The sequence below is a fragment of the Hemiscyllium ocellatum genome, chromosome 20 (genome assembly GCF_020745735.1).
Source record: "Hemiscyllium ocellatum isolate sHemOce1 chromosome 20, sHemOce1.pat.X.cur, whole genome shotgun sequence".
NCBI classification, from domain to species: Eukaryota; Metazoa; Chordata; class Chondrichthyes; order Orectolobiformes; family Hemiscylliidae; genus Hemiscyllium; species Hemiscyllium ocellatum.
In genome coordinates, this window is record NC_083420.1 from 24,244,176 (window position 1) to 24,259,970 (window position 15,795).

The 15,795-nt window shown below is 39.8% G+C and overlaps 1 protein-coding gene across 5 annotated transcripts in view; it reads right to left on the minus strand.

The window, feature by feature from the left end:
- Positions 1 to 15,795, minus strand: part of slx4 (SLX4 structure-specific endonuclease subunit homolog (S. cerevisiae)) — a 31,058-nt gene that overhangs the window by 9,775 nt on the left and 5,488 nt on the right. For 2 of the 5 annotated variants that reach the window (XM_060840623.1, XM_060840624.1), the window contains 8 exons: positions 15,372 to 15,593; positions 14,205 to 14,422; positions 13,277 to 13,593; positions 11,498 to 11,774; positions 7,172 to 7,260; positions 6,831 to 6,977; positions 5,305 to 5,474; positions 2,624 to 5,052 (listed from right to left, as the gene is read on the minus strand). In XM_060840623.1, coding sequence (XP_060696606.1) covers positions 2,624 to 5,052; positions 5,305 to 5,474; positions 6,831 to 6,977; positions 7,172 to 7,260; positions 11,498 to 11,774; positions 13,277 to 13,593; positions 14,205 to 14,422; positions 15,372 to 15,593 — 3,869 coding nt within the window. The remainder of the gene's footprint in view (positions 1 to 2,623; positions 5,053 to 5,304; positions 5,475 to 6,830; positions 6,978 to 7,171; positions 7,261 to 11,497; positions 11,775 to 13,276; positions 13,594 to 14,204; positions 14,423 to 15,371; positions 15,594 to 15,795) is intronic. The other 3 variants (XM_060840627.1, XM_060840626.1, XM_060840625.1) reach the window with 3 other exon arrangements.

Consider the following 15,795-nt stretch of genomic DNA (forward strand, 5'->3'; position numbering starts at 1 on the left):
AGGTAGCAAAGAACATAAGAAATGTTTAAGAGCATGGGATTGGGATGTCATAGCTGTTACAGAAACTTGGCCAGCAGACAGGCAGCTTAATGTTCCAGGTTTTAGATGCTATAAGAACAATAGAAAACAATGCAAGAAAGGAGGCGGGCATAAGGAATATATTACAGCTGTAACTAGGGAAGATATTTCTGAAAAATCATCCTGTGAAAATATATGGGTAGAAATTACAAATAAGAAAGATCACTTTGATGGGATTGTACTATAGCTCCCCACCCATCACCGCCACACACCCCCAATAGTAAGAGGGAAATTGAGAAAGGAGTATGTAGGGAGATCTCAGATATATGTAAGCATAATAAGGTTGTAATAATGGGGGATTTTAATTTTCCAAACACTGACTGAGGCTAACATGGTGTTAAAGGTTTGGATGGTGAAGACTTTGTCAAATGGTGAAGAATATTTTCTGGAATACAATATGTGATGTTCCTACTAGAGAAGGAGCAAAATTTGACCTGCTTTTGGGCAATAAGGCAGGGCAGGTGACTAAAGTAAAAGTTTGGGGGGGGGGGGGGGGGAAACACATTGGGTTGAGCATTCATAATTCTGTTTGTTTCAAATTGGTTAAGAACAAGTACAAGCCTTCCATAAAACTTCAAGTTTTTAATTGGAGTAAGGCAAATATTAAATGGTATCAGCCAAGAACTTTCAAAAGTTAATTGGATTAGACTGTTAACAGGTAAAAGGTCATCTGACAAGTGGGAGGCATTCAACAGTGTGACGATGAGAGTTCAGAGGCATTTTGTTCCTGAGAGAGTTAAGGGTGGGGCTGTTAAGATTAAGGAACAATGGATGAACAAAAGACAATCTTATTTTAATATAGACAATTTGGGTCAATTGAATCTCAATCAATTATAAAGAGTGCAGGGGCATTTTTAAGACAGAAATCAGGAATGCAAAGAGGGGATATGAGAGCATTGGCAGATAAGGTTAAGGAAAATCCAAAGAGATTGTACAAATACATTAACAGCAGAGGATAACTAGAGAGAGAGGATAGACCTTCTGAAAGATCAAGGAGGTCATCTGTGTGTTAAACCCCAGGAGATGGGAGAGATACTAAATTAATATTTTGCTTCAATTTTTACTGTGACGAAAGAAATGGAGTCTAGTGAATGCAGAAAAATAAACTTTGATCTATTAAAAACAGTTCACATTACAGAAGAGGAAGCGCGGGAGGTCTTAGAGAGAATAAAGATGGATAAATCTCCAGGACCTGATCTAATTTATCCCAGAATATTGTGAGAAGTGAGAGAGGAAATTAAGAGACCCCTTGCAAAAAAATTTGCATCATCTATAACTACAGGTGCAGTGCCTGATGACTGGAGGGTGGCTTATGTTGTACCTTTGTTTAAGAAAGGTTGCAAGGACTAATCAGGCCTATAAGTTTGACTTTTGTTGTAGGTAAATTGTTGGAGGTGATTATAAAAGATAGGATTTTATGAACATTTAGAAAGGCAAAATTTGATCAATAATAGCATGGTTTCATGCAAGCTGAGGCTTCTTCTGGAATACTGTGTCCAGTTCTGGTCGTCCAGAACTATAGGAAGGATAGTATCAAGCTGGAGAGGGTTCAAAAGAGATGTACCAGAATACTGCCAGGTATGGAAGATTCGAATTATAAAGAAAGACTGGGACTTTTTTCACTGGTTGAGGGAGGAGATTGAGAAGCGATCTGGTAGAAGTTTATAAAATTATGATAGGTATAGAATTAATATTAGTTGTCTTTTCCCAAGCTTGGGGGATTTCAAGACTAGGGGGCACATTTTTAAGGTGAGAGGAGAGAGATTTAGAAAGAACACCAAGAGGCAATTTTTTTAATACAGGGATGTTCACATGTGGAATGACCTTCCTGAGAAAGTGGTGGATGCATGTACAATCATAATGGTTAAAAGACATTTGGATGGCTAAATGAATAGGAGAGGTTTGGAAGAATAGGGGCTAGGAGCCGGAGGTGGGACTAGTTTAGTTTGGGATTATGTTCAGCATGGATTGGTTGGACCGAAGGGTCTATTTTCATGCTGATTCTAAGAGGAGCTACGCAGAAGTGTGGCTTGCTAATGATAATCAGATCCATGAACCTATTGGATGAAACTTGTTGTTGGATAATATTCCTGACCTACTCTGCATGAATAAAAAAAAATACTGTAAAGCTGTGTGTGTATGTAGTCTCATTTTTTTCTGAGGAGGGAGTGACAGAGATGCATGTGGCTGCACAAGACACATCTTTGTTATAACAATTTGTTAAAATAAAATTTATCTCTTTACTTGAAGTATCAGTTGCCGGTTAATATTTATGTAATTTGTCAGACTCATTAAAGTAAATGCTACAAAAAGTGAAATCACTTTGGTAATTCCATCATTGAGGGTCACTTAACAAATTTTTGTTATGTTGGATAACGGTTTCTCCATGGGGAAGCAAAGTTAATGAAAACATTAGTATTATCTAAAAATTTTTCAGATCTTTCTGCTTAAAATACACACAGATTACATCTTTAGACTCAATTGAATTGCGAAACCATAGGTCTTCAAATTTATATACCTCCTTTAATCCAGATTGACTGTTTACCTGGAGTTTTGTGCTCTCCAACATGTTGCCTGTTACAAATGCTTTCTTTCTGAAATACAGATAACTTTTGGGATAATCCAGACAGGACTTCAGGAAATTCACCTTCAGTCCAAATATTAGAATCAAACGAACTGGGATGTGGTCTGTTTGGTAGGCGTTTTGCATCAGCTTTGCTTCTCTGATCTATTTCAGTAGCTGGAAAGGTCAGCCTGGGCTTTGATTTTTCTGACAGAGGTGTGCTATTCTTACTGTCTGCATTTGTGACATGATAGTGTCCATCTTTATTCCTCACTGGATTGACTATCTTGTGAAATACTGCCTCACCATGAAAATCTTCCACTTCAAGTTGAGGACTACCTTTAGAATTCCAAAACTCATCAGATGGTATTGGCGGCCCATCTTCAAACATCTCCTCTTCGGTGTCTTCAATCTCCAGCACAGACTTGTCTGATGATTCCTTCTCTTCAGAAGAGAATGACAGTGGCAATGCCCCTTCTAGCTGTGAAGGAGAATGGGTGAATGAAGTTTCCTCACTTCCTAATTCAACAATACAATCAGACCTTTGTGTGGAAGGAATTGGAGATGCTGGCAGTGACCACTGATTGACAGAATTCTTTTCTGCAGAACAATCCAACTCACTAACTATTTCTTGGTCATCTCTAAAAACGTCTTCTGATATGTTAATTGCTTGTGGTTTTCCCTGTACCACATTAACAGATTTTAATACCGCAACCTCCTGTTCTATTTTTTTCTCAAATAGCTTGTCCCTTCTAACACCCTGACTTTGTAGGGAGCAAGAATTTGTAGTCAACGCAGAATAGTGTCTAGATCCTGTTGAAAGTGGAGTTGCTGGTACCAGCCATGACCCTTCCACTGCACGGTCTTCATTACTCTGTTCACCATCACTGCTTAGCTGTAGAGTCAGCTCATTTTCACTGTCCATAACTTGGTTTTCATGGTTGGCCACCTTTTTAACAACATCACCAATGGAAAACTCTGAAATGCTACTGTTATGTACCTCATCCAAATATTTGGATGTAATTCCAGAAACTTTGACGTTTTTCCGTTCAGCATCAATCTTAGACGTCAACACCTTTTCAGATTTAATAATGAATTGTTTAACACCTGGGTTTGATTCAATACTAGAACATTTATCATTGGGTAAAGGCATTAATTGTGTGCTTTCAGAACAAAGTGGAAACATTTTTTCAGTTATGTCCATTTCCTCATCTGAGGATATAATCAACAGGGTATTATTGGAATTATTCTCTGATGGAGACTGACTGGAGTCAATGCTAATAGTTGGTGACTGATTGCCCTGTGGCTTTTCACTGGTATTTTGAGACAGCCTCTGCAAATAAGGGGCACCTGTTGAAGGGGTTTTTTGGTTTGATAACCATTCTAAGTATTTTGAAGATTTATGAGCACTGTGTTCCTGCAGACTTGGTGCATTATCACATCTTTTGTCTGCCAAATTCAGTTGTCCATTTGAAATCACTGAGTCACAAGACGTTATTTCAGAGGAATTCCCATGCTGTGCAGCTCCAAGGGATGAGATTACTGCTGAAACCAAAGACAGACATTCCTGTGGAGATTGCGTATTTGCATAAGTTTCCAACGGTGATGATCCAACCAAAGGCAGGTCCGGCAAACTCGGGCAAGTAGAGGGACATTCAATCTCACCCATCGGTGAAAGACTGTTAATGCTACAATTGGCAAAGGAGCTAGATGAATGACTGCTCTTTGAAGCCAATGTCTTATCTTCTTCAAAGACATCTAAACCATACTTTATTTCATCTTGCTGTGATTCTACTGACAAATTCGTTTCTGAAAAGAGACAGTCATCACTGGTATTTAAATTCAAATCAGGTCTGAAGCTATGGTTCTGAGATTCTTTTAGGTGGAATGTTTCACCCTTTTGAGAAGGTTCTTGCATCGTGGATGCTTCCAGATTCTTGGAAGGACAGGATGAGTCAGATCTAGTTTCTCTTTCAGTCATGGAAGTCTCACAATTTTCAACTATTTCACTTTTAGTTCTTGGACCCTCCACACTCAGTTCATTTTCTCCATACCCATTAAGTTTTTCTTCATTTTCCACACTATTCTTCTGTTCAACTCTCTCAATCTCTTGAGTCTGAAGGGAGGTTCTCTCAATTTTTCTCTGAGTGGCAGCAAACTCATAAAGTTCTTCTAACTCCTCCTCATCAACTTTCTCACTGAACTTATCTTCATCCTCTGCGGATTGACGGTCCAAAGCAGGGTCCTCAGGTTCGTCCATCCACATGGACCTCAGAAGGTCCTGGAGATTGTCTTCTCTCGTTCCATAGTTTTCATCTATTTTAGTGGAAGGATCATTTTCTGAACCTTCAAGAGATTCAACTTCATTTGAAAAGGCTTTGCAGATCTCTACCAACCCATTCACAGCGAATCTGATCAACAGAGAAACATATCAATCCATGTTATCATTCTGAATAACTATGTTATTTACTAATAAGTTGTTCAAGAGCAATATACTGCAGAAATATGAAATAAAGACTAAAAAAATTCCCTGTGACACTTTACTGGCTACCTTCCATCTATTTAGTTAGTTATTTTAGGACATGCTTTAAAATTGAATTAGTAGACTGCTGCAGATAATTCAATATTCAAGCCTGATCATTGTACTGCATAAACATACTGACCTGTTAGCAAGAGTGTGAAGCTCTGAAATCACACTGGGAGATACAGTTATACTAGCAGTGTATAGATATTGAAGGAAAGCACAAACTCCCTCTGTTGTAACCTCAGGAAGCAAGAATCTGCGAGTCATAGCAGCACCATCCTCTTCCACCAGAAATCCTTCATCATGCACCTACAAAATAACAAGTCACCAAACTTGAGACATGATCTGACTTGGGAGAAGATGGGGATTATGCAATTCTTGTCTCCTTGGATGTTGTGAAATTTGAAAGGGTTCAGAAAAGACTTAAGGATATTGCCAGGGTTTGAGCTATATGGGGAGGCTGAATAGGCTGGGGCTATTTTGCCTGGAGTGTCAGAGGTTGAGAGATGGCTTTATAGACACTTATAAAATCATGAGGGGCATGGATAGAGTAAATAGACAAAGTCTTTTCCCTGGGGTAGGGGAGTCCAGAACTAGAGGGCATAGGTTTAAGGTGAGAGGGGAAAGATATAAAAGAAACCCAGGAGGCAACTTTTTCATGCAGAGGGTGGTATGTGTATGGAATGAGCTGCCAGAGGAAGTGGTCGAGGCTAGTACAATTGCAACATTTAAAAGGCATCAGGATGGGTGTATGAATAGGAAGGGTTTGGAAGGATGTGGGCCAGGTGCTGGCAGGTGGGACTAGATTGGGTTGGGATACCTGGTTGGCATGGATGATGGGTCTGTTTCTGTGCTGTACATCTCTATGACATGGGACAAAGTATTGTGATAGATTTCCACGTGTTACCTTTCAGCACAGAATATAGCAAGCCAACAGCAGGTAAGTGATCAGATTTCATTGATTCCATTCTGACAGATTCAATGCAGTGTAAACTGCATGTTAGAAATTGTATTATACATTAGTAATGATGGCAGAATCGTACAGCCAGGTTTGGTTCACCTTCTCAATTGTAAATAAAACAGCTTTATTATTGTGCAATCTCTTTCTTAATAAGGATATGCTCACATGCAACTTGACACTGTATACCATGAGTACCAACCAATAAAAGATAAAATCCCTCGAGGTACTTTTTTTTCCCCTATTACTTCAGACAAATGTGTAGCATTAGCTGAGCCAGCACTTATCGTCTATCCCATCTCACCCTTGAACCAAGTGGTTTGCTAGAGTTTCCACAGGCCAGTTACGAATTAACAACACTGCGGTGGTCTGGAGTCACGTGCACCAGGACAGCAAATCTAAACGTCTTTTGTCAATCATTATAAATCTCCAGCTGATTCACTATAGTTAGATGGTTGCCACTAGGCAAGCTTTTTTAATTCCAGATTTTTATTGATTTTTATATTTCTCCATTTACCATGCTGTGATTCAAACCCATGTACCCAGAACATAATCATTACACCACAGCTGCCCTTTAAGTCTAAGGGTACATGTCCTACCTGTTCTTGTGTGATTCCTAACGACAAGAACGAGAAGATTAACAAGGTAGGGGACTGAAAAAAATCATTTCAATCCCCCATTTACTGAAATAAATCCTTCTCACTTACAAGTTGGACAAGATGTGGAGAGCGAGCATACAACATAAACTGGTGAGCGTACACAATCTCACCGCTGTCCACCTGAAACTGCACATCACTCAGGTGGGGATTATTCACCAGTCCTGCAAGGTCTTCACTCAATTTCTTCAGTTGCTGCTGAAATCAAAATGCACCAAATATTTTAAAACAGTTGCAGGTGGTTAACATGACAAAAATAATTTCACCATTTTAATCCAACTCTCTTCGCAAGTTTGAAGATTTTGATGGGAAACTCATGTGACTATTTATAAAGATTGTCAAATGGGACAAATTTGAAATTAACTGTAATGAAATAAAACTGCTTTACTCACTGCATGGTGCAAACTATTTCCACAACTTCTCTCACTCCGAGCTGGGACAAATCCACTAGGTGGAATATCATCCAATAAAGTGTCCTTTACTGTAGGATAAAATGAATGGATATAATAAAATCTGGAATACAGGCTTTGATTTACAAGAATGAACAGGTTTCACTGTTAATAACCTACTAACTTTCAGCATAAAACAACTTTGCTCCACCAGATATTTTAATAACACAAAAACTTCCAATGATACTCAATGGAAGTTAGTTTTTAAAAAACTTTATAGGAAGAAATTAAGTATTTATCAGAGCAATTATTAATTTCCAGTTCATAAGAAGTCAATTTAACATGTTTTAGATCCAAATCCACATTATATTTGATAAAACAGTAATTAATTTTTAACAGCAGGTGCAACGCGATTCTAAAATATAAACTGACATTCAGAGATACTATTGTGTGTGAAATTTCTTCATGTAATTTTGTGTATTGCTGGACAATCGGAGTGCATCTGGGAAAATTAACAAACAGTGAAATTCACAACTAATCTTGGAGGAACTGTTGGGTGAAGTTCATAGCACAGAATCAGATAAGTTAATTGTTGTTTTAAGTCTGTCCAAGAGAAAGGCTGCAGTAGTGAGTATAGTGGATTCTTTCTTGATTATATGTTTTTTGGAGATAAGTCTCTTGATTAAACTCAAAATATAAGCCATAGCTATTAATTTAACCTGGGGCAGTGTTTGTAGAGGAATAAGACGGTGTTATTTTCTGGGTCTGTAGATTGTGAAGGAGCAAAAATGGCTTTGACAGTGATATGTACTTGTCAGATGTGGGTGTTTAAAGAGAGTTTAAGGGTTACTGCGGATTATATATGCCATAAATGCTGATGGATGCTAATCTTATCAGATCAAGTGGATCAGTTGGAGAGACAAATAGAAGCAATGAGGAATTTGCAACAGCAACAGTATGTGATGGATGGCAGTTATAGGAAGGGGGGCAAGTCTCAGATACAGTCACATAAATGGGTTAACTCCAGGAAGGGTAAGAGAGGTAGGCAACTAGAGTCTTTTGTGGATAGACTCATTTCAAACAGGTATGCTGTTTTGGAAAACGTAGGGGGTGATGGATTCTCAGGGGAACATAGCACGAACAGCCAAGTTTCTGATATTGAGACTGGCTCGAAAGCAACGAGGGGTACATCAGCTTCCAAGAGATCAATTGTGTTAGGGGATTCTGTAGTCAGAGGTACAGACAGACGTTTCTGTAGCCAGAGAAAAAGCAGAATGGTGTGTTGTTTCCCTGATGCCAGGATCAAAGATGTCTCAGAGGGTGCAGAATGGTCTCACTGGGGAGAGGGGCCAGCAGGAGGTCATTGTCCACATTGGAACCAATGACATTGAAAGGGAAAAGGATGAGACTCTGAAGGGAGATTAGAGAGAGTTCGGTAGAAATTTATACAGGAGGTCCTCAAGGGTAGTAATATCTGGATTACTCCCAGTGCTACGAGCTAGTGAGGGCAGGAATAGGAGGATAGAGTAGATGAATGCATGGCTGAGGAGCTGGTGTATGGGAGAAGGATTCACATTTTTAGATCATTGGAATCTCTTTTGGGGTAGAAGTGACCTGTACAAGAAGGACGGATTGCACATAAATTGGAAGGGGACTAATATACTGGCAGGAAAATTTGCTCGAACTGCTTGGGAGGATTTCAACTAGCAAAGTGGGAGGGTGGGACCCAGGGAGACAGTGAGGAAAGATCAATCTGAGACGGGTACAGCTGAGAACAGAAGTGAGTCAAATAGTCAAAGCAGGCAGGGACAAGGTAGGCCTAATAAATTAAACCGCATTTATTTCAATGCAAGGGGCCTAACAGGGAAGGCAGATGAACTCAGCGCATGGTTAGGAACAAGGGACTGGGATATCATAGCAATTATGGAAACATGGCTCAGGGATGGGCAGGACTGGCAGCTTAATGTTCCAGGATACAAATGCTACAGGAAGGATAGAAAGGGAGGCAAGAGAGGAGGGGGAGTGGCATTTTTGATAAGGGATAGCATTACAGCTGTGCTAAGGGAGGATATTCCTGGAAATACATAGAGAGAAAGTATATTCCTGTCAGGGTGAAAGGGAAGGCTGGTAACTATAGGGAATGCTGGAAGACTAAAGAAATTGAGGGTTTGGTTAAGAAAAGGAAGGAAGCATATGTCAGGTACAGACAGGATAGATCGAGTGAATCCTTAGAAGAGTATAAAGAAAGTAGGAGTATACTTAAGAGGGAAATCAGGAGGGCAAAACGGGGACATGAGATAGCTTTGGCAAATAGAATTAACGAGAATCCAAATTGGTTTTACAAATATATTAAGGACAAAAGGGTAACTAGGGAGAGAATAGGGCCCCTCAAAAGATCAGCAAAGCTGCCTTTGTGTGAAGTCACAGAAAATGGGGGAGATACTAAATGAATATTTTGCATCAGTATTTACTGTGGAAAAGGATATGGAAGATATAGACTGTAGGGAAATAGATGGTGACATCTTGCAAAATGTCCAGATTACAGAGGAGGAAGTGCTAGATGTCTTGAAACGGTTAAAGGTGGATAAATCCCCAGGACCTGATCAGGTGTACCCAAGAACTCTGTGCAAAGCTAGAGAAGTGACTGCTGGGTCTCTTGCTAAGATATTTGTATCATCGATAGTCACAGGTGGGGTGCCAGAAGACTGGAGGTTGGCAAATGTGGTGCCACTGTTTAAGAAAGGTGGTAAGGACAAGCCAGGGAACTATAGACCGGTGAGCCTGACCTCGGTGGTGGGCAAGTTGTTGGAGGGAATCCTGAGAGACAGGATGTACATGTATTTGGAAAGGCAAGGACTGTTTCGGGATAGTCAACATGACTTTGTGCATGGGAAATCATGTCTCACAAACTTGATTGAGTTTTTTGAAGAAGTACAAAGAAGATTGATAAGGGCAGAGAAGTAGATGTGATCTATATGGACTTCAGTAAGGCGTTTGACAAGGTTCCCCATGGGAGACTGATTTAGCAAAGTTAGATCTCATGGAATACAGGGAGAACCAGCCATTTGAATACAGAAATGGCTCAACAGTAGAAGACAGAGGGTGGTGGTGGAGGGTTGTTTTTCAGACTGGAGGCCGGTGACCAGTGGAGTGCCATAAGGATCGGTGCTGGGCCCTCTTCTTTTTGTCATTTACATAAATGATTTGGATGCGAGCATAAGAGGTACAGTTAGTAAGTTTGCAGATGACACTAAAATTGGACAGCAAAGAGGGTTACCTCAGATTACAACAGGATCTGGACCAGATGGGCCAATGGGCTAAGAAGTGGCAGATGGAGTTTAATTCAGATAAATGCGAGGTGCTGCATTTTGGGAAAGCAAATCTTAGCAGGACTTATACACTTAATGGTAAGGTCCGAGGGAGTGTTGCTGAACAAAGAGACCTTGGAGTGCAGGTTCATAAATCCTTGAAAGCGGAGTTGCAGGTAGATAGGATAATGAAGAAGGTGTTTGGTATGCTTTCTTTTATTGGTCAGACTATTGAGTACAGGAGTTGGGAGGTCATGTTGCGGCTGTACAGGACATTGGTTAGGCCTCTTTTGGAATATTGCGTGCAATTCTGGTCTCCTTCCTATCGAAAAGATGTTGTGAAACTTGAAAGGGTTCAGAAAAGATTTACAAGGATATTGCCAGGGTTGGAGGATCTGAGCTACAGGGAGAGGCTGAACAGGCTGGGGCTGTTTTCCCTGGAGCGTCGGAGACTGAGGGGTGATCTTGTAGAGGTTTACAAAATTATGAGGGGCATGGATAGGATAAATAGACAAAGTCTTTTCCCTGGGGTCGGGGAGCCCAGAACTAGAGGGCATAGGTTTAGGGTGAGAGGAGAAAGGTATAAAAGAGACCTAAGGGGCAACTTTGTCACACAGAGGGTGGTACGTGTATGGAATGAGCTGCCAGAGGATGTGGTGGAGGCTGGTACAATTGCAACATTTAAGAGACATTTGGATGGGTATATGAATAGGAAGGATTTGGAGGGATATGGGCCAGGTGCTGGCAGGTGGGACTAGATTGGGTTGGGATATCTGGTCGGCATGGACGGGTTGGACCAAAGGGTCTGTTTCCATGCTGTACATCTCTATGACTCTAATTACCATAATAAAAATGTTAGCCTATCCTGAGGTACTTACTTCCCTGTATGAATGAAATATATTGCATAATTTCCACATTCTTGAACACCATAGAGTTTTTTTTAAAAAGAGATTTATTTTGTAACCATCCACAGAACACAAAAGTCTAGATCTCTAATCAGTCGTATTAAGTTTCCACTTACTGTTTCTTCCTGTTATTTCATTGTCTTGTTCATGGTTAACCCCATAATTCCACTGTGTCAATGTCATTCCCTCACCAGCTAAGTCCATCAAGTCAAAGAATGTCCGATCCTGCTGACTGCTAGCTAAGCACACATCTGCAGTCTCAGTCTTACTTCCAACATCAGCTGGAGCAGAATGTTGATCAATCAACTTTAAGGATGGTCTTACAAGGGCTCTGTCAGGCACCACTGAAGATGACATCTGTTCCTTATAAGCCAGATATTCTTGATCATGTCCCTTCCACAAAGCACAGAGTACAATTAATAATTGTCAACGGTATTGAAAGGAAAAAAGCAGAGCAGCAGGATTAATTAGACAACTCTAATGAAGAGCTGTCAGAGCCACAATCAGCTAAATATTATATTTTTCTTTGTTACTGGCTCATTTCAACGCAAGCCCACAAAATACAGATTTGATCTCAAGTATAGCACGATTCCTGTATTCAGGGAATCACTTTCTATGGTTTACCGCAGCTGGAATATATTATAGAGAACATTCCAGCACCAGTAACCAGGAGGCTGCCGGGAAGATACATTCCCCATTGAAATGGATGGGTTTGCTTCTATCCAAGGTAGGTCCTGGAACATATCCCCGAAGGGTATGGGAGGGAACGATAATACTAATCTGATTGTGGCCATGGTTTAAGGTGCACATCTAAGTCTAGTTCACAGGAGCCCAATGCTATTTGATACAGTAACAATATTGTGTCTAAACCCAGCTAGCTAAATAAATTATGCTTTACAACTGCAAAATGATGTGTTTTATATTGTAGTGACAAATCAATATTGCATCAATTAGTATACTGATAATCTGCTTCATCGTAACATTACTGATTCTTTTAGAAGCATAAAAGAATTGCTGTACATCAGTTTATTGGGTGACATTAACAAAAATGAGAGTAAATTGAAGCTGGGCAGAAACATAATTTCCTTAAAAGAAATATCAATCTGTTTGGACATGTCATGAGACACCTCTGGGACACGCAATACTTGAACCTGGACCTACTCAGAGTTAGGGATACTACAACTGCACCATAAAACTCCTACTTCGTTTGTATGTATACTTCATAAAACAAAAAACTTATTAACAAAAATAGAAATTGCTGGAGAAACTCAGCAAGTCAAGTAATCCTTCGTCAGAACATGGAATTGAAATGTGAACAGTTTTCCCTTCAAATATGCTGCCAAACCTGCTGAGGTTATGCAGCAATTTCGGTTTTGGATTGTTTCTCCAGCAGCAGCAGTTCTTTGTTTATAAAAAAAAACTTATTAGCGTTAATTAATTATAATGTTTAAAATTGCCCTAAATAGCATGCAATTTTAATTTGCTGCATATTTTCATTTAATTGCAGTAAATAACTTAAAAGCACCAGCGCTTTTAGGTAAAAAGTGTGGAGAACAGCACAAATCACTTCAGCACCTTGTCGTATTTTACAGAATAAAAGTTCTTCTCATTAATCGAGAAAATAGATTGCAATTATTAGAGTAAACGTTAATCAATAAAGTCACATGACTCTGAAAGGGCAAATTATCTAAAAGATACCAATCCTGGATCATAGGAAACCAACTCACTTCCCAGGAAGTGTCATAAAATCAAATAAAATTCTTGAAATTTTTACAAATAACGAGACAGAGATAGCAGACATGCACACACAGGGGGTTATTTGCATAATTGATAAAATTGCAATTATCTTTCAATTAGTCCTCGTGAATTTTGTATCTTTCACAAACCCACCTCACCTGTTTCCTTGGTGTTATAGGTGGAACCAAGTTAGCTGCATAAAAGAGTGCAGAGTCCCAATTACTGGATCCAAACAAAGCACTGCGACACCACAGGCTTTCTTGCTCAGTTATCCCTGGACGCACATGGCAAACGTGGCTCAGTATTCCGCCTATGCAGAAATTGCTTGCTGGTAATGGAGGGGTGCTAGATATTTCTATTTCCTCAGACAACAGTGCTGCCAAACTGTTTTGTACCCTTTGAAATGCCATCTCAGGGTCCTGGACCAATAACAATGGAGGAAGGTCATCCTTCCTCTTCTTTCGACATCTCTTATCTAAAACCGGGAAAAAGAAGTCCATCATGGAGATGAGATAGTTGTCATTCATTTTATTGATAAAACTAGCTTAAAACAACAGAAAAATAAACATTGAAACGACAACAAAATTTATAAAACTTGAACCTCTTAGGAATGCCATTGAACAATGTAGAACTTTTCTTTTAATTCACATGTTGGACGCAGGCTGAGCTGGCTGGCTGGCATTTATTGCCCATCCCTAGTTGCCCTTCAGAAGGTGACAGTGAACTGCTTACTTGAACGATTACAGTCTATGTGTTGTAGATAGACCCACATGCCCTTAGGGAGGGAATTCCAGGATTTTGATCCAACAACAGTGAAGGAATATGTATGTCATTGGAAGAGTGGGTCAGGTGACCCAGAAGTGGCAGGTAGAGGGACTGTGGAGCTGAGAGGATGCACAATAAAGTATTCCAAATTCAAGTTTATCCTCCAGCTACCTCGTACTCTATTTATGGTTCAAGTGAACCACAAACATAACTGGTGATGAGTGTGGGACCTGGCCCACAAACTGTGAATATAGACTAGACTACAGGACTCGATTAAAACTGCACTCTAACAAGTAGTAAGATCTACAGTTTAACTATTACCTGATGCTCCCATAACTTTGGCAAGGCTGAAGTTATCAGCATGCACGGTCGCATTTTGCCTCTCCTCCTCCTGTTTTTGCTGTTCCATCAAAGATGCAGATAATGCCATGGCAACCATTGTATCCTCATCCAATGGTGGCTTACTGGTGGTCTTGCATTTCTTTGGCGGTTCATTTTCTCTTGTTGAACTTTTTCTTTTTAATCCACTTGGCTGAAGGCTGACATATGGAATTGAAAAGGAACTTTAAACTTTATGCACACACCAAATGATGGTCACAGTAAAAGCTGAGAAATTTCACAGGTAATATCCTTGAAAATATCACTGAGAAAGTCTTATTAAATTGCAACATCTTTGAATTCGGCTACGACACCGATCCTACAGGGGTTCCTCTGTGTAAACCTTTAGTGGTCACATCTAGCAGGGCTTTGTTTAGTCTTTTAATCTGGACTTGAATGTAACACAATGAAACAAACAGTCCAACACTACAAGAAATTACAAAGGAAGATATGCATTTATATAAAACTTGACTCTGCCTCTCAGATGTATCAACATAGAACAATTAAATAGAGGGAATATTAGATCAAAGAGATGCCATGCATCTTCTACATACACTTGAAAAGGTATACTGGGCTTCAATTTAACACATTATCCTGAAAGTCAACGCATCCAACAAAGTAGCTCTTCCTATTTGTACACCAGAGTGAAGGTGTTAGATGGTTAATTCAAAGTGGAGCAGTCAGAATCCCAGTTTAATATCTGATATAGATCTAGGAAAAAGTTCAACCTATCAACAAAAATCATCTGTTTGGAATGAAGATTGTGTATACTCAGTGTGTCATTCAATTACCCTCAACTTACTTATACTGAATGTTGGGGTAACAATCACCGGAGTTTCTCCTGTTCTATGTTAAACATAAGCACCACATTTTGAAATATGTCAGTTTTACTGTGGACATGCTGCAGCACATATCAGAGACTGGTCACGTAAATTACATTGGCAGGTTAAAAACTCCGGATGAAACGCATCTGAGTTGGCAGACAGGACAAAGACAGCTGAAAGGCTGAAGTAAGCCTAATGAGGATGCAGTGGCAGAACCACTCTGTGCATGAGAAAGTACCAGAATTAAAATTTTAAAAGAAAACTCTAGATTTTTCATTTTATTTACCTTGTTGAGTAAGTGGAGCTTTCAGGACACTGGGAGTTTTGTCTTTGAACTGCCTGCAACAACAACTGTGGTGGAACCTCCAATTCAATGGCACAGCGTTTGAGGTGAATCGCTCGACTCTTGAAGCTTTTAAAATGTTTTCCACAGATTGGACATTCAGGAACTGAAGGGATGTTTTTCAAGACTGCTGTAGCTGCTTTCTGCTCTCCTTCATCTAAGCATCTAAGAGGTCAGGTGGAAAACTTTAAATCAAAAAGTATGGCGCTGGAAAAGCCCAGCCAATCAGGCAGCATCAGATGAGCCGAGAGTCAATGTTTCAAGCATAAGCTCTTCATCAAGAACGTACAGCATAAAAACAGATTATTCGACCAAATTGGCGCATACAGCTGTTTATGCTCCATGCTAGAGTAGATAGCTATTCAGT